The 20,140-nt window shown below is 41.1% G+C and overlaps 1 protein-coding gene across 1 annotated transcript in view; it reads right to left on the bottom strand.

The window, feature by feature from the left end:
* The window catches only part of LOC118331194 (transmembrane protein 211), a 96,537-nt gene that overhangs the window by 60,136 nt on the left and 16,261 nt on the right, over positions 1 to 20,140 (bottom strand). Inside the window, exon 2 of the mRNA XM_035665986.1 lies at positions 12,495 to 12,633. Within this exon, the coding sequence (XP_035521879.1) occupies positions 12,495 to 12,633 (139 nt within the window). The remainder of the gene's footprint in view (positions 1 to 12,494; positions 12,634 to 20,140) is intronic.

Genomic DNA, 20,140 nt, shown 5'->3' on the forward strand with positions numbered 1-20,140 from the left:
TGTGTGCGTGTGTGTGTGTTTTGTGTGTGTGTGTGTGTGTGTGTGTGCCTGTGTGTGTCTGGGGTCTCTCCCAGAATAGTGATCCGAACTCTACTTCATGGTGAGATATGATAGCTGCTTGCAAATAACCTCAGAGAGCCATGCACATATCATATCCTCTTCCTCCGCAAAGCCAGAGATACACATCTTCAGGGCCGACAACAAAGGTGTGTGCATGCATGTGGGTTTGTGTGTGTGTGTGACGTATAATCCAGACAGAGAGCAGACATTGCATCACATGTATATGCGTTTGAGTTCATCCATATGTCTAGCTGCCTTTTTGTATGAGATAGAGGGCAGTGAAAGAGTGTGTGTTTGATTTAAGGAGTCACCGTGCCAACAGCACAAGGGGCCCATCGGGGTCGAGAGGAATGTGGAGTTTTCTCTCTATCTTTAGTTATGTGGTGTGCATGTGTAGGTGTGTGTATCAAGGGGGAAAGCAATTACCTGTGGGTACCATCTTTATGACAAAGATGGAGTGGTATGTTAGGAACTGACTCAAGGCCTAAAGGAGCACCACCAAAATACACATACACACATTCCCCAGGTCAGTTATCTTGTATAATCTTAATAATAAGAGTGGACAGACAGACATCCCAAACATGTGAAATCACTGAAAGCATGTTTGTCACACCATCAGCACCGCATCAAAGAAGGAGCGGTGCATCGTAGTTCTGACTGAGCAAACAACAGAATACGTTTTCTTACCTAAGAGTTGGTGTTCATGTGAAAACGTGAAGACAATTGTTTACCAGTTAAAGAGTTTGGATTCATAATGTCAAAGCTAAGCACAGGAGAACATTGTATAACAGTTGTTCTATACACCTGCATCAATATTATTGGACGTTACAAGTCAGCTGACTGCCACACAGCTGTGAGTGAGCCAATGATTGTGGTACATGAATGAAACAGCTGATGCTGATTGGCTAATACAAGTGCAACGTTAGTGCCTTGTAGGGTTGCATGATGGTAAAAACATCATATTGCAATTATTTCAACAGATATTGTGATTCATAATTATCTGGGACTGATCACTGTTGCATCACAAATTAAATCTTCACTTAAAAAAACTATTAAAATCATGATGATGTGAAGTTTTGGGGTCTATACCAAACAAACATGTTTTCTTAAAACTGGAGAACAAGATTTGTAGACCAGAGCATCTCTGCATCTTAATGCAGTTTTGTCACACATTTTACCTTTATCAAAACATTACAGCTCTTGTGATTTGCATATTGCGATTTGCATACTGCACTTGGCCATATTGCAATCTCCATAATATTTCAATTACTTGTGCAGCCCTAGTGCCCTGTCTGAACTAACGCTATTCTTCACTGTATGACAGTAAAATGACATTTTTGTAAACCCGTACATTCTGTGATATGTGGATTTGTACTGCCTCCTGATCAAACTGGTGCAGATAGGTACAGGTACAGATGCATAGATAAAAAGAAGTGGTGCATAAATAAAATACTCAGTGTGACTCAGTGCAGCAGATGGATCACAACTGGACTGGGTGCAGCTTCATTGCAAGTACTGACACAAGCATCAAATTAAAATAAACCTCAGCAATAAACAAACAAACATCCATTAAGTGTAAAAGCATTTTAACGAGACCAAAGTGATTCATTGCTATCCTCAAGTGACAGACTTACTTTGTGTTTGAGACAAAAGATTTCCCATCAGTCCTCTCATCTAGATAATTTACTCTACCTCTTTCAGAATTTTGATAATAGTATAGTAGAGTAGAGTAAAGTAGAGTATTTGTGTAGTGTAGTTTAGTGTAGTATTAGCATAGCACTACCTAGTATATTAAGTCCAAACCACGGCCTATGTGACTCTGCAGTGAACTGTGGACACACATTGGTTTATGTGTGAATGTGTTTTTGAAAAGGAAACCCCATCTCATTGCAGCACCCTGCCAACAAATGAATGGGCATGTTTACAGTGGGATATAGTGACGCCTTGTCAGGAGACAGGAGGAGGACTCCCAGTGGCTGAAGATGGTTGGAAACTGGATCCCAGCTGACTGACAACGAGACAGAGCAGCAATTCGGAGTGGCTGGCACTGAAGAATAGCCTAGTTTTATAGTATAGCATAGCATAGTTTAGTATATTATGGTTTAGTATAGCATAACATATGATATGTTATGCATGCCATAGTATATGTAGTAAACAACACACATTGTACAGATTTTCCATACACTTTGCTTCAATTCAAAAATGCAGCACTGGATTTGCTTATAACTTCCTGAATGAAAGGACAACAAACTTTGGTCTGTTTCAGATCAGCAGCAGGTCACTCTGCCCACTTGCTCTTCAACATCCTCACTGAATCTACCTGATATCTGCTCTTATCCAGCTGACTCTGAATGTACAGTCAGTCCCCAGCTGTCCTCCTGCTACTGATGTCCTTGTGAGAAAATATTCTGCTGCTCTCTCTGCCTTTGCTGCAGACACTTGAAAGCGCAAACATGTCCTGGATCTCTACTGTTCTTCCCTTTTCATCTGCGCAGACCAGCAACTGTACATAAAGCTAAAATAGTCCCTGCTAGTTCAAAACAGTATATTATTTTTCTGGCTTATTTTGTGTACATTTTATCAGCATTGGACACAGAACTAAGAAATTGCTGCATTTAAGTTGTCATTGCTTGCCCTTTAGCTCTAGAACTTTTGGTTTCCTTTCACTTAATAGAGTAATTTAAAGAAATAGTTCCTTGTTAAGGAAAATATGTGTATTTGCTTTCTTGCTGAGAGTGAGATGTGAAGATTGATAGCCTCTAAAGAGTAGTATCGATCTTTCATTCTAACTCCCAGCAAGAAAGCGAATAAGTATGTTTCCCAACTGTCAAGTATTCCTTTAACACAGAGGACCTTTTTGACTTGTTTTCTCATTGCTTAACTGCTAATGCGATCGATGGGCAAATTCTGCTACAACCTTTTTAAACTTGGGATTTCTTTACAATGCTTCTGTATAGTGGTGAATGTTAATGTTGTAATAGGCTGGACTGTGAGCTGAAATCTCTTTGTTCTTCATTTCATACAGTATCTGTACAAGAATTCACAATAGCTAGGTCAGCATACATGCATGTGCACACCTCCATATAATCCTCAGATGCAGCATTTTTAATTCACTTAGCAGTGCAAACGCATTCGTTTACCTCATGCAAATGAGAAAGTCATAAAGACAAGCAAAGCAATAGCAATTGAGCGGCATTGGCTAATCAATCATGGTGTGTGTGTGACAGGTACCGGCAGTCTCAACCCTTCAGATTGCCTACAAAAACTAATTCCCAACAACACAGATGGCACAAACAAAAACACGACAACGCTGCACAAGCTCTCACTCATCACAGTGCACTCAAGAGAAGCCTCTGAGCAGAGGATCAATCACTGCATGAGACGGAAGAGGATAAAACGACATAAGAGAAATGAAACTGAAAGGAAAGCACGAATAAACATGCGCACACACACACACATACACATACACACCCACAAACACTCATCCAAGTGTGTGTTTACGGCTGAGGACCCAGCGTGGAGGAATAAAGCAGCTGCAATCCAACAGCCACAGACACAACAATGAGTCATCCTGGCTGTTGTTCACATCAAACAGGCACTAGTGGGAATTCCTGCGAGACACACACACACACACATACGAGTTGTATTACTGTGACCATAACTGAGCCAGACTGCAAGCGTGACTGTAACCAGCAGCCATCTAGGTCTGCTTGGATTGAGTAAAAACTAGTCAAACATCCAGAGCACACACCTGAGTGCTTCTGGTTCCTCACTGCAGAGACAGTGAGGAACCCCCCCCCCCCCTTCAGTTTGTCGGATACAAGTAAACGTCAGCTATTATCATCCAAGACACAAAAAAGGAGCGTTCCCATCAACATGTGTAACATCTTGTGTAAAGCCGAGGAGAAGACATGCAGAGAAACATCAAGAAAGGGGGAGATTAAAAGAAAGCGAAGCGCGCTGTTATTACAGAAAAACACTCGCACATCAATAAGCAGTGGGTTTTTTTTAATTTTCTGCGCCTCAACTGTTTATAATCATCACACAAAGATATTACTAAATTCTTATTGATATTTCAGGTTTCCTATAAACAGCAGCTGCTGGTTTCTGCAGTAAAGTAAGGAAACAGCCCTTAAGTGCAGGATCTGGCTTCCACCTCATCATCTCTGCTCTGTGTTGCAAAATGAAAAAGCAAAGAGGCCTTCAGAGGTGGAGGACTCATGTAATATGCATAGCCACTAGTTCTTTGAGTGTGTTTGTGCGTGAATGTGTGCATATGTGTGTGTGTGCGTGTGTGTTTGCCGAGGCGTTTGTGGCAGGATGACAGAAGAGCAGGAAGAGAAGGGCTACAGGAAAGGAATAAGAAACATGTTTTAGACCCCACAACGGTTCTTCTCCATCTGAAAGAAGTGAAAGGACTGAGTTGGTCCACCAGAACAAATATGAGAAAGAAAAAAAAATAAAGTGCTGCAATTCCCCCTCCTTTTCATTTAATCTGCCTCCGTTCATCTTCCTCCTCTGCTCTGTCAACATGTCATTTTTCGCTTGCTACCGTGACACAACTCAGGAAAGCGTAACCACATGCTAAGACAATTTCAGTATGTGAAAGTTCTGTGTGCAGAACTAGAGATTATCAAAGGGTTTCCAGCACATATATAGAAGATAAAGAAGGTTAATTAATTTTGTGAAGAACATTAATATCAGAGGGAAAAATCTCTTAAACATACTGGTAATCTTGCCTCTTCACATCTGATGAGGAGGAAAATATCAAAGCACAGGCGCGCTTTCAAAAGGCAACATTAAAGATAGATTAAAAAAACTGTTGATCTCAGACAGCTGCCTCAACAAAGTCTATAGGAGAACTAAGAAAAAAATAGATGAATTGGACAGGATGAAAGTTCAGTCTTAATTACGGCTCGGCTCTAATTGACTGGTGGGCCAATTACTGTGGTTTCTGTGGGTAATGTATCAGTGGGTAATGTATCAGTGAGCGAGCGTGGCCATCAGATTTGACCAATGAGTGAGCTGAGCATACACAAATACACAAACCCACACAAGCTTTGATTCATAAGTCGACATTAGGCCTGGTTTATCCATTTGGGAACATTTGCAATGTTGAGAAATGTTGTAATAAAGCAGCGAAACGTATTAATGAATGAATCAAACATGTCGCATGTTTGTAAACGCTTTGTCAACTTTGCAGACGAAGTGGCTGTGTAGTGTTTCTCCAGTAAATATTAATGATTTCTGTGTAAATCTGCCCCTGCCCTGTTAAATTAATGAGGTTTATATTCAGAGAGTGTGTATAGGTGTGTGAGTGTATATCTGGAGGGGTGGGGGTGGGGGGTGCTATAAGCAGCGATGGTGAGATGTGACCAATCATATTACTGTCAACAACAAGAGCAAAATGCAGCTCTGATTATACAAAAAGTGACACACATACACACACACACACACTCTGACTGACTGACAGGACGCACACTTATGATTAATGTGTACTGTCAGCATCCTGTGAGTCACAGGTGAAGAGGTTACAATGTCAGCATCACACTGCATCTAAACTGGGTCACAGTGTCTGGTGACACACACAAATAAAGACACACAAAACTGAACAGGCACTTGTGCGTAGAAGCTAAATCGACTTTTCTGCCCTTGATTTCTTTGGTAGATCGGTGAGATTGAGTGGTGAACAAGTTCTCCCTGCGAAAATTTACTTTTGAGGTGTGCGAGAGCCTTCGAGCCAGCCAACTCATGATGAAACAGAATGAAATATCAGTGATCGACAGAAAACAAGCAAAAAGAGGTTCGGGGTACTGATTGTGATAAAGATGTGCTTATAGGAAATACTCTGCAAGGGGAGAGGAGTTAAAAGGATGAAAGCAAAAACTGGATGGAAGGTGGAAGAGTGACAGGTCAGAAAAAGGAGCATGGATTTACTCCACGGTCTCAGACACACAGCATATTAAATGAGATGGAAGCAGCCTGGAGGGCGGAGCAGAAATGAAAGACTCCAAAACAACGGCTGGCGAGGAATCTTTGAGCAAGGCGCACGACCTGAAGTTGCTCCCATCACCCAGAAATATGGAAAACTGGACAGGAATGTCTACATTTTGTGCCTGGAGGCAGCTGGAAGGAGTTCAAAGATGGCAGAGGTAATCAAACAATGCTTCAGTGATGTTTGCTCTCTAAGAAAAGTTATCTCGCTCAGAGACTTTTTCTAGGAAAACCATTCAGAATACTAATGGTGACATGAATGATTGTCCAATCATCCTGCCTCACACAGTGATGAAAGAAAAGCTCCCTAAGTGTAATTTAATTGTTGGAGGGACACATTCTGCTAATAGAGTCTGCCGCTCTAATCCAGCCTGATATGGAAAATGTATTCACCTGTATCGGAGAGGTGATTGACAGCTGGCACAGGTACCATATGGGCTCCGGCGGCGACAGTAGCGCTGAAATAACACAGCAGGTGCTTTGATCAAAGCAACTTCCTATTTTCATCACCATGCTTCGGAGGACATCTGCATAGCAGCTTTGCCCAGGGGAACGCTGACACAGCAGGCCCGTGCTTCCTCAGCATCAGCACAATGAAACTGAATGCGAGAGTGTGTATGTGCGTGAGGGTACACACACAGGAATACACACTGCCTTGCTTTCCCAAGCAGCCAGGGTCAGGGTAAAAACACTGAAGGACTCTCTGATGGTGAGGCAGATAAGAAGGCACAGTTTCAGAGGGTTGCACAGGGGGAATCTTCAAAGGGATATATTCACGGTACAGCTGGGGTTGGATGGAGTTTAGCTGCAAATTAGAAACCTTTTTCAGCCAAAAGTTGGTGCACAGAGCAAATGATAACATTCCTTCACAGAGTCGTTTTCATTCATTTGGCTGTGACTGCAAAACTCGTTCATTCAGTGCCTAGAGCAGCCAGAGTGTCACGGTTTTGATTTAAAGTCAGTCCTGTGGCTGAAACAAAGTGCTGTGATATGTGCAGATATCAGAAGAAAAATCTAGTCATTACTGACGTTACTGTACAACAAGAGACTGGTTTCCAAAATACCCATGAGCAATTTAGGTCAGTGGCTACATGGGGTTCAGGATACCCCAAGAGTCAGAAATAATTCAGAGGGGCCGCTGGGTAATTAATAATCTGGTTTTAAAAAAGAGGGAAAAACATATTTCTGCAAAGTTACGTTATTTTGTGAATACTCTTGAGAAATACCAAACCTACTTAATAGTTTCACCTCTTGACATCTAAATTTCTAACTACACTGAAGTCTACAGCCATCCTAGCAGCTCTGTGAGGCTTTTGTATATTTATTTGTATTTTCCACTTTGTAATCTCGGCATAATTGTAAATGAGTGATTTCACAGAGAATCTCAAATAAAAGTTGAATTAATTAATTAATTAAGACTGTATTTGAGCTGTTTACCTACTGTTTACCATGTTCACGGTCTTAGTTTATTCCTAATTAGTAAATATTAGCATGCTAACAGATGCTGTTAGTGTTCTAACACACACATACAAAACAGATGCTCTTTTCTTGAAGTGCTCAGCTCATAGAAATGCCTGCGTTTGCTTTATTTTAAAGGTTCAAAAACGTTGAGAACTAATGCTGTAAATAATTACAAATACTAAAACAAGTGGTAGCTTTCCCAAATTAGCAAAGAATATATGTTGATGTCTACATAATGGTAAAATAACATGCCAGGCTTTATACATCAAATCTACATGTACAAAGTAAAGTTAGGCACTGTACTACTTAAGGTCTCAACCTCTATCTAAAGTGAAACATAATTTAAAAAAGATAATTCTTCTGTTAACTTAACTTTGTTAGCTTTCAGCTTTCTGCTTGGGAAACTGTTGATTTCTTTACTCAGTGTGTGTTTGGAGTAAAAGGATTTCAGAAGGATCTTGACGTTTTGGGAAAAACAAACATTTTCATGCTGCAGCACATAAAGTATTTCTTAAATTACAGGATCCCTCATGTGGACAATTTGGGTTTTAAAGTAATAGTAAAACAGTGCTGCCAAATTCAACGCTCAAAGTAAAGCCAGATTTACCTTGTTTATCGCCATTTCTCTTCTTTTTTTCTCTCCATGTAACAATGAAAAACCACAAGCAACACAAACATCTCCGGCTGTACAGGTGAGACAAAAACATTGTGGTTCATATTTCTTTCAAGAGCAGAAAAACACAGCTCCAGGCATATCCCTTTCAAGTCCTCAACACAAGCAGCTCCCACAGAACCATTTTTACTAACTTTTTTTTTAACTGGAATACTACTCGCAGTCAAATCAATAAAAAGAGAAAACAACAGGCAATCAATGCAGCAAATAAAATCCACACATTTTTATGTACGCACGTAATGTAAATTATCTCCATATGTTAATATGGCTATAACCCTGCAGGAAAACAGCTGAGATTAAGCTTGTATGTGCAGCGAGTGCTTGTACACTCAGCCAAGTGTGACATGTCTTCAGCCCTGAACAGATAAACTGCACCGCGAGAATCTGCCTGAGCGTTGTACCACAACGAAACCCCAACGCAGTGTTCAGCCGCTTCTGCCAGCGGGTGGATCTGAGTAAAATGAACTGAAATAACCGGGAGGCAAGAATGAAGTTTAAAGTCACTGCTACTCAAAATTGAGCTCCCTGGATGCAAAAATTGATATAAAATGTTAAGTTTGTGTGTCTTTAATGTGCATTGAATTACAGTGCATCAATGCTTGTATTTGTTTAGCCAGCAAAGAATTAGATTGTGCATGTCTCCCTGTCTGTTCATTCTCTCCACACACACAGCCTGACCAAAGAGCCGTCCAATCCAATGGATCCTGACCACTAAGAAGAACATGTCGATGAAATATGCATGAGAAGAGAAAAAGCTCCCCGCTTTAGCACACAGAAATGTACTGCTCCCTCTCTCTCAGAGCGTAAAACATTGATGGTGGCGGTGCTTGGTGGCGCAGCAGCTGAACCACTGGATGGAGCGCTGAGCTTCACCAGCGGTAGGTTAGCAAGTTCACATCTAATTCTGGACTTCACCCACGGGACCACGGGGCTGAGAAAGAGCTGGGCAGCTTTACCTCGAAAAAAGGTTTTTCCTGGTATAACCCAGCCCTCAGCTGTGTGTGTGCAAGTGTGTGTTTATAGAGCAAGACATGACAGACTAGTTGACATGTAAGGTCATAAGGTGCTTCTACTTCTGTGAGAACATACACACAGTCTTGGTTGTGCCTCCTACCTTCTACCTGTGTGATAGTAGCAGTGATACAGCAGATGTTGCTGTAAATGGAAACAGCAAGTGTTTTGGATGTGGGCTGTATATGACCACAGTTTAGAGCAGAGAATGATGACTGATGCTATCATGCAGCTTGGTAAGGAGTGCAGACTGCTTTTGTTTATGTTTGTCAGTCTGAACAATGTCCACTTTTGGTAGAAAGGAACTGTAGATCAAGTACTTGAAAAGTGCAGTTATAGAAAGCCGCTATATTAGGAAAAGGTGCTGTCACCTGTGCCCTTAATTAGACTTTTGTATATGTGTATACTTGTATTTTCCATGATGTAATCTCGGCATCATTGTAAATGAGTGTCACCCCCAATGATTTTTCTGTGAATATTAAATAGTCATTGAATGAGTGAATGAAGACTGTACTTGGGCACAGTGGTGCTTTAAGCTAAATGCTAACATCAGCATGCTAACATGCCAATCAGAGTCAGAGTTTGTATGAGGTAAACTTGCAACATTTTGGAAATGTTCTGCAACATTTTGCACACACACACACACACACACAATTCTAAAGTTCCCCTCTCTTATCACTATGTGATTGTGTGACCTCACAACTACTTTGGAGGCCAATCATGGTCTAATACACAACGTACACAGTTTGCTGCGCATTTCATAATTCACACTTAGGGGACATCTTCAAACTCTTGAAATAAACAATATGATATTCTTGATTTTTGTAATGTAAATGTAATTTGGAGTTACCAGAACTTTTTTTTTGTTAAATTGTGACTTTTTGTGAAAAAATATTATTCAAAGCAAAGTATTTGTATATGTCATAAGACATGTCTGATATCTTTAAACAGTAAACAGTGAATCCTACAGGATGTAATGTAGCATGTGCCAGCCAACTAACTTTGACCTAAACCACACATCCACGACATGCTGAACTGTAATTAAACATTATGTCTAATAAAATAAAACTTTATGTTTCACAAAAGCACTGAATGCAAATAAACATTCTACCTAATAAAACTGTGACATTCTGGTCCAAGTACTCTGCCCATCAAATAAACCTGCCCTTCCTAAGTCATTCATTAATTATTGCATTATGTCTTGCTTAAATCTAAGTTAATCTGTTATAACAGGAAATGCTGCAAATGAAGCAAGGACCTCTCAAACACTGCTTCAAACTGACTTAAACCCTTACCTTTATCATAAATGTAACCCCCAAACCATAAACTGAGTAATGATCAGCAAAATGTGCTCGCTTTGTAGGATTTCTCTTTTTACTTTTATCCTCATAATGATTTTCAGCTGCCATCAATGGAGTAACACACCCTCACACACACACACTCTCACACACACAAACACAAACACAAAACATCTCCTTTGCCTGTCAGAGATATTGTAGAAAACATGGGGATCAAAAAAAGCATCACTATCTGCAAAGGGAAAGTTGACAAGCAGCGTTTCGTCAGCAGTTCATTTCTCCCAGTGTGCAAGAAAACACACACCCTCAAAAGCAACACTGATAATGTGCACACCACAAAGAAAACTATTGTTCTTAATCTACTTGTTTCAGTTTATCAGCTCTCTTTGGTAGCACACAAACATACACACACACACTCCCAAACAGACATACTTGCAACGCTGGGAAAACAAACACTCTTCTGATCTGCCCTCCTCGGGGCTTTGTGGGCTCTCTGTGAAACCTCCGTCTATCTAGACAAGAGTCGACCTGGAAACGGAACAAAGACCCGGTTCCTCGCTTCTCATTGTCATTTAGCAAAGTCTGTCGCCACGTAAGGCACAGCTCCATTGCACAGTGCGGCATTACACACAGATGCGCGCACACACATTCAAAGAGGATCAGTGCTCTTGCTTTGCCACAGACTTCTTCTCCCCCAAAGCGACATTGATCTGATTCTGGAGTCAGACAGAGAAGTATGAGAGTCTGGCTATAAGCAATAAGCGCCACTTTAAACACACCATTAACCATGCCCTGTGAAAGTCCATGAATCCAGCCACTAATTACGCTTAGTTAAATGCCACATGCAGGGACTTAAATTAGCCACTCAATATTCTCAAGGATAAAGGCTATGTAATTGCTGCTGACGCCAAATAAATGAGAGAGGAGAAAAATAACGATTAAGGGTTTGCGAATCAGTCGACCTGAAGAACAGAGGCAGTAGCTGAAGTGACTTCGGTAAATCAAAATGGCATCAGAGGTGCTAGAAGAGCTTCAGAAAAGGCAGGAATGCAGAGAAACAAGAGTCTACGGTTACACTGTGAGGCAATGACAATGCTAAAAGGCTCATGTTTAGCAGCTTTATGTTTACCATGTTCCACATCTTACTTTGCTATGTTAGCATTACCACTTTGCACTTTGCACAAAGTCCACCCAAATATTGACTGATTGATTGATTCATACTTGGAACAACAAAAACAGAGTGTATGCTACATTATGACACATTATTTTATCTTAAATAGTGCAAATAGGCAGTAGGAGCTATTACCGTGGTAAATGTGAAGGTGCAACACATATAAGAAAAAATGTTGCTAACTAAAACACACAGGAAGCATATCTTCTCATACAACAGCAGAAAAACATTTGTACCAACTGCCATTAAAATGGTCCGATGCACAAGGCAAGAGTGTGAAGGCCGGTACTGAGCGGTGACATGAGCCGTGCTGTGTTATGGGTTTTTAAAGCCCGAGCGCTGACACCACCGCGCTTTGTTTACGAGACTAGTTCTCTGTTTGAGTGAAAGCGGCGGCCTGATAAGTCACATGTAGCCCTGAACCAATGACCTGTGTTAAGGAGGCATAATTGTCTTTTTACAGCGGGCTCTAAATCTATCCTCGCCTTCCCTTTGCCGGTTCACCCCTACCAGAATGTGCCATGCAGACTCTGGTTGCCTAGCAGCAGCTGTCCTCGAGTTGTTTCTTTTGGGTTTTTTTTTTTTGTTTTTGTGACTGATGGGCAACAAAGTCAGCTCCTTTTTTACAGATCTGGTAATAGGCAGTGCTATCAATGCTTGTTGCAGAGTGGCTCTAATGGTGAAAGATGGGATAGTGAAGGATGTCTATTTGAATGATGGATTTTACACAGATGCGGGAACATCGTAGGTTATTTGTGAGAAGGATGTGTTGTATCTAGCATGAGTGTGCTTCTATCTCTATGTGTGTATTCACATCCGTACCGACCTGAAGCCATCTGCATGTATCCAGCCAGGGTGCAGATCCTCCTCTCACATCCTCCACTGGGCAGGAAGATGGTGATGATGGCTAACAGGGAGCTGACAGCCAGCAGAGCACAGCCTCCTGAACAGAGCACCGCACTGGTCTGAGGAACACAAACAAAGAACATTGTCATTCCAGCCCCAGTTATTTACTGAAAGTAACACCACCCTGATTGACACTCATACAGTTGCACATGTTCATAACAGAGAGCATATTTTTCTTCTGTGGAAAGCTTCCATGTAGCCACAAACCAATGTGTACATGTTTACTCTGTCAGAGAGTTGTGATTCATTGCTACATTTGAAAACACTTCCCCAAAGCCAAAAGTCTGTGTTTTGGTCGCATCAGATTGTGTGATCTGCACAGTCAATCCTCCTAACAGGTTAATGGTTCTCTCAGCTGGAAAACAGGACTCCATGGCCAAACAACAGGGCACTGTCCCTATTCATTACATCTTTGCTTAATCACACACACACGCTGGAAGCAAGAGGGGCAAAACAGAGGCAGGAAATACTGTTACACACACACTCAACAGATTCATTCTCAACTTTTCTAATGAGCTACGGCAGCTTAAATTTGTCCATACTGTTAAATTCTTACAACTAGCTAGCATATTTGATTCTCTAGTTGTGAAAAAGTTAGGCTAAATGTTGTGTCAGTGCTTTGACTGACTTTTCACTCAGATCAACATTATCTCGCTCTGCTCCTGCAGAGACTCCTGTGAAAGTGTGCATTCCTGGACGTGTGATAGATAAGTTTAAAGCCCTACAGTATGTTAGCCCTGAGGGAGTGTGTGTGTGTGTGTTCCCCACAAACTGCAACAGTCTTTGTGGTGCTGTTTGATCTGCATACCCTCTCAAACTGACTCTCCAGCTTCTATAAAGCTGCCACCCATCCACCTTGACACATTCTAAAACAAGGAGCTGGACAAGGACAATTAGTGATTAGCATGCAGGCGGGGGCGATCGGAAAGAAATGTCTAACATGCACAAGGGAATTATAGCCCCTAAAACACGTGTCATTATGCATGTCCCTGATGTGACTGACTTGAATGGAGGAAGGATGAAAGCAGAGTGATTTCCATGCCTGACAGAAGATTTAATTAGCCTGTTCTGGGTGTTTGGCAGAAAGGCAGAGAGGGGAGCAGGGAAATATTAAATGCTGTGATGTTGGTGGCAATGATGATGATTATTCCTTTGACCTTTATTTGTCCAGGTTTGTTGAACATGTGTGTTCTTCTTCACCAACGCGTTGCATGCATAAATTGTGCATTCACACACAATCTCATCTGGGTTACAGATCAGCTCCTTGGGAACTGCTGGGAGTGCCTCGCACAATGGAACCTTGACCATAGCAATGATACAAAGGAAGAGCATGTGCAGAATTAAGAAAGAATAAAGTCAGGAAAATGATTTTACTGAAAATCATTTTGAGAAAGATTATAATTTCAATTTGATCTAATTTATGATTCAAATGTCATCATTATTCAGCATAGTGATAATTTATCAGTCTTCTAGCAGTGCAGTGTCTAGTGATAATTTTCTCCTTTGTGATGGCAGCTGGGATAATAACTAATGAAAGCTTCAATATTAGCCAGGAGACAGCAGAAAGAGAAATTCTGAAATTGAAATGTTGGACATTTATGATCCCCGGAGGATGAATCCTACTGATCCAGGTCAAAATCTTAATTAGACTAATACTTNNAATATCTGCAAAACTAATGACAATCCCATCATACTCAGCTGTACTTTAGTGCTCATTAGCAAATGTTAGCATGTTTACACACTAGATGGTACATCTATCTGCTAAAGATGATTGCATTGCCCTTGTAAGCATGTTAGCATGCTGATGGCACTGACACACAAATCCACTGACACATATACACATAACTGAATATAATACATGTCCCTGGTTCCCACCTCTGCCTGTAGGCAACATGTTCAGGTATAGTCTCTGGGAGGTTAAGTACACAGAGTAAAATAAATTTACAAAGCTCCGTAACATTCCTGATTAATGATATTTAGCAACATAAGACCACACCATATTTTTCCTTTAAACATAACGCTTTCAAATCATCACCTCTTAAATTGATATGGTTAACAGTTTTACACATCCAGCAGAGTGAGTGAAGAAGTTACACCATTGGTCAGTAGAGTGTTTTGGGTTACCCCATTGGCTGTTGCTCTCTGAAAATGAACATGCCTGGTTGTCCATATTAGAAGTGCACCAGTTCATATGTTATTCTGCTCTTCTGCTCTTTTCTAATCACACATAGAGCTCATCTTTATAATAAGTATTGTTCTTGCAACTGAAATCTTTTTAACTCAAACTGAGCTCAACTATGTTATGTGTCCTGCTTCAGTACACCTTAAGGACAAATACTGTATTACTGGGACCACTATAAAAAATTGCAGATAAAAATGTAACATCCAGGAATTTAAATTATAGACACTACCGCTCTTGTAGACTGAAAACAGGTGTCTGCTGTGGCCAAGACAATGCAATTCATAGTCATAGTGAACCAAAACAGTAAAGTTGCAGGCTGAAAAACTAAAACAATGATCTAAAAGAAACAGAGTTAAAAAGTACTGCAAATTTGATTTATTATCAGAGTGGACATAACAAGTAAAGAAAAAAACATGTTTCTAATAGCGCCCTTTTTCTCTACTACTCCTGCCCCAGCTACTTGTTTTTCTTGTTTTGAACCTGGACAGAGAAAACGCAGCAGCACACTTAAAGATAGAGAGAAGTCATTAACTTCAGTGTTCTTTGTTCTTCTTCCTCTCTCGCTGCAATGATATTCATGTATGCAGAGGAATGTCTCCTTTCTCCCTGTTGCTTGATCTTGGCATACCTTGTGGGTTCCTAGTGTGCAGCCTACCTCCCACCCTGCTGTTCTCAATTCACTATGACACATTAAAGGTACATAGGAGGAGTGGAGCTTGAGAGGGGGAGGACAGCCATGTTCAGGTATATAAGGTACACTCTCACTAAACAATAAAAGATGTGTGTGAGTAGTCAGCTGAATTAAGTCCGATAATGGTAATTAGCATAAAGATGTGTTGGGGAAAATACATTGCTATAAATGGTTGTAAATCTAAATATTTCCATATGTAAGCTGTAAATCCGGCTGCTTTTTGTATATTCTGTCCATTTTTCAGTCACTTCATTATCTGGAAGCAGCAATAGATTTATACACATGACATTTTCTGTGTGCCATTTAAACACAGCCCAAGAGACTAACTATGGCTATCAGAGCGCTACACAGCTATTTTTACAGAAACCAACCAACATTTCAATTAATGGTGCCCCAATTAATCAACTCCCAACATTGCATCTCTGCGTGTTCTGACAAAACAAACCCATCATCATTACCATTTTTACTTACAGAAACAATACAATACAGACACATTTCTGAGGCCTTTTTCCTCAAATGTACTTGTGTTGCTCTGAGCACAAGTTAATTTGGTAGAAAATGAGCTTCTAACAGCACTGGTCCTCTCAGTGATGCTTCCTAAATTGATTGTAATTATGTGTTAATAACTGGTCGAGCCACTGCAACAGCTGGAGCGGCAGAGGAAAGTGGGGGGTTGAAAGAGTGGAAAATTGTGGAGGGAAGAAATAAAAGTTTTCATTTGGCAGAAGACATAATGAGATAGGCAGACTGGTCTTAATCTCTTTGTCTTCCACTCCGCTGCAGTCTGGAAACTTGATTTGTTAGGTAATCATCTCAGGATATTGTGACTTACAGTATGCTGAAGCACAAGGACACAACTTAATTAATGCAGACAATACCTGGTGGACTTGACCCACGAGAACCATTTAATCCCACAGTACTAGTAGCCGGCCTGGAGCAGCCGTTAATATATCCATACAAGTGTTACAATGCTGATAAAACCAAGGGCTACAGCCTCTGAACACATGTAAGACTACCTGGCTCCGTCGTAAAGAAACTTTATAGGTTTTCCACAATAAATGGTCCACATCCTGAACCTGTTGGAGACCAATAACTGCACCAATACAAAAAAAACCTCCATCCAGCTGCTTTGAGTAATAAAGGGACAGTCTGAAGGGGACTTTCCAATTACATTAAGGAAGTCGGGGATTACACTGTACGGGCCAATGAAATTTCATTGTCTCCTCAATTGGGAGTTACAAGATGGAGATGGCATGGCATGTCTCATTAAACGTACTTTTCCTGTGCAAGCCTAGACTGAATGGCTAAACGTTTCAGTGCAGGCTGGCCCGTGAAAAATGGAGGATTTCTGCTCGTCATAAGTGCCAGCGACAGGAGACAGTTAATGCTTAGAGTCAGCCCTTGACAGAAATAACCCCACCACTTTACAATCCAATGCCTCTTCTTTATGGAGGACAAGAGGTGAAGCGAGAGCACTGCAGATCCACCGATAAGCAGTGTTTGCCATATTGCTCGCACTCACACTGTCTCTCTGTGTGTGTGTGTTTTAGTGTACATTGTACAGGTATGCCACCCGCACGCAACTTCTGTCTCATCCTCCGTGATCTTGCCTCAGCCCTCCCATCACTAATCAGCATTCAGCAGCGTGAGAGCCCAGTGGTCACACTAAAGCACAAGCCTTGACATGTTCTGCCTCTTGAAGCCCATTAGCACCATAACACAGCTTCCCAGAACATCTCTGAGCCACCAGAGGTGTTTCAGCTCCGTCCACCTTGCACAAGGAATCTGTCAAGTCCACTTTCTGTAAACTGTTTCCCTTCCCCTGTACTTTTTCCTCTCTTTGCTTGTAACTTCATCATCTTTCGGAGCAATCCTAATAATCCTGCCAGAGCACTAATACAGAAAAACACCCCCCACCTCTAAATTAATGTGCTGAATAATACATCCGTCTTCCTCATTGATCTTCACTGGGAGGAGAGTGGGAGAGTGAGTGTAGTACGGGTAAGTGCATGTCTGTGTTTGTGTGTGTGACGGTCCTCTGAATGGCTGACGAAGCTGTGTGTACAGAGTGAATACGAGATGGAGAGGAGATGAGGGAGAGAGGGGAGCGGAGATTAATCACCTGACAAGTGGATGGAGTGTCCATTTGTGCCTCGGGGACAGGCTGCAGATAGGATGTGACATTCAGGAGCACTTAGGAGGACACAGAAGCGTGCACTGTTCTCTCTTGAACACATACACACGGACGCACATACAGAGCCACTCAGTGTTAGCATACAAACACATGTACGTTCAGAGGGGATTCCTATTCCCAAGATCGTAAGGGTAAGAATTGTAATACAACAATTTAAAACACTGAGTATGATACTGAGATCTGTTACTACACACAGAAAAAACACTTGTCGGTTAATGTATGAAGGATGTTGTTGGGGAAGGGGGTTTCAAAAGTTCTTAGATATAATAAATTGAGTTATCAAAATAACTTTGTTGTGATGGGTTGTAACGGACAGTCCTGAGAGAGTTATTAGCTCAGAGAGAGGTTTTCATTGATCAACAATTTTTCTTGGAAACAGTTTTTTATGCGTCCGTCTCCAACACGCCTGGTGATTTGCAGTAGAAGCTGTGTAGAGTAATCAATTACAAGTTTGATGTACACAAGCACAGAGGTTTCTGTGCTTATGTTGCAGCAGTCTGATGCTGGTTGCACAAAATGATGTACACGCCTAATTGTGCATTGACAGTGTGCAACATCGCCCCAGTTAGAGACCGCAGATGGAACATATACCTGCTGCCTTCAGATGGCTCTGAGGAGTCACCAGAGTAAAGCAAACCCTTTGGTGCTTGCTACTAACTGTTGTTGGTTACAGAACTGGTAAGAGTCACTTGTTCATATTTATTCTGTCTTGCTGGCATTATCACATGTCAGCTGGTCAAAGAAAAATAAATAATTGAATGTATAGAATAAAAGTGGAAAGATGCATAATCATGAGGATTTCAGAGGGGTTTGTATGTGCCTTCACCAAATAAAGTCTAAGTCTAGTCTAAGTATTATAGTATAAGTGTGCTGAGCTCTCGACCTGCTCTGGTTATTCTGAGACACAATCTTATATCATTTCCTGCCTGAAGGCTGCCTCTGTAATTTGTTCTTCAGGAACATAAGAGAATCTCAGAGAGATGTGTTTTCACAAATAGAAAAAGACATTCTGGAGTCCATACTGTGCATCTTAGCAGTGATTTGCAATAAAGACACACCACACACACACACACTGTAACTCTCTTTACAATGTTACACAGGCTGACTAACACCAGTGTGTGTTCTCTTCTCATTTTGAATAGAAAATCCCACTGCTGATTTCAGCTCCATGTGTCATTTCATCAGTTTTACACATTGTGGTGTCTGACACACAGATGTATTTCAGGGTTCACATTCTTACATGGCATCATCCAGAGGAGGTGACAAGTTCATAAAACCCAGCAGCTTCCTTTTCTCGCCAGGAGCTAGAATTGGTTAGAATTTGTTTGCTAGTGAGCGTAACTGTTTACTCGCAAACTGAATCTTCTTCGCTCTGCTCCAACTTTACAAAACTTTTAGTCAGACAGGAAAACTCAGACTGGGACTTTTTCAAATTATGAGATGGTGAGGTCAAGTGCCAGCTTTAATGTCATTATGTAGTGGGAGATGTGAAGAATTTTTATCAAAGTAATGACATTAAAATGAATAATTTAAAAATGTAATACTTTAATAATTTAAAGCCTTTACTCTAAGGGACTGACTTTTGCATTTCAGCACATTTTTTAACCAATGTCTGAAAAAGCCAACTTTCTGCATTAATCTCAGCATATGAGCTGATTTACTGAAGCTGTTTTGGCCTCTTGTTACTTTATCCTGCAGCTTGTTCTGTCAAATGTCACACAATGTGTAGATATTGCACTACCTGGAATACTTTAATATTTTACCCCTGTCTTCGTAAAAAAACATGAACACAAGCTACCATTCTGTTGAGGCTGTGACATTTATAATGTTTGGTATCACTACTCCTTTACAGCACCAGTGTCAGTCTGTAATATTTTGCCAAATAAGAGCCAAGACACACAGTAACACTAGAAAGCCCCTCGTTGTCATCAAACATCCAGTGTTTTCTTCCAGGGACTCACACAGGAACGCTCCCTGCTGCAGAGCAATGCTTTAATGTGGTGTTGAGTCTTGGGTGTCGTGTTAAATGAAAACACTCCTACAGTCAGAGTGTCGCTTTCACACACACGCGCACACACACAGTGACAGTTGAATGAACTGGGAGAAATGCCATATATGAGCCCACGCAGGAAACACTCCTGAAACACACACTGGGAACAGGGAAACACACACAACTTTGTACTGCACTTTGAGAGGCATGCAGTGTGTATAGTGTTTTGTGTGTGTGTTTGTATCTGGTCCCACTGTGAGTGAACACACCGATGTACAATCTTCAAGGCCCCTCTCATCTAGACCCAAACCAAAGGCTGGATTACCAACCAGGCAACTGCCTCTTTTAGGGCCCCCAGACCCCTAAGAGCCGTTGTTCCCTCCATATGAATCAGTAGGACGTCATTTGATTATTTGTACATTTGTTTAGTAATTTGCACCACTGAAAGAGGAATATCAACTAAAACATGCCGTGGTCCTGCTTGAACCCCACTGCCAATCTTACTAATA

Source organism: Morone saxatilis, unplaced genomic scaffold (assembly GCF_004916995.1).
Source record: "Morone saxatilis isolate NCDOM2014 unplaced genomic scaffold, NCSU_SB_2.0 Contig20, whole genome shotgun sequence".
Classification (NCBI taxonomy): Eukaryota; Metazoa; Chordata; class Actinopteri; family Moronidae; genus Morone; species Morone saxatilis.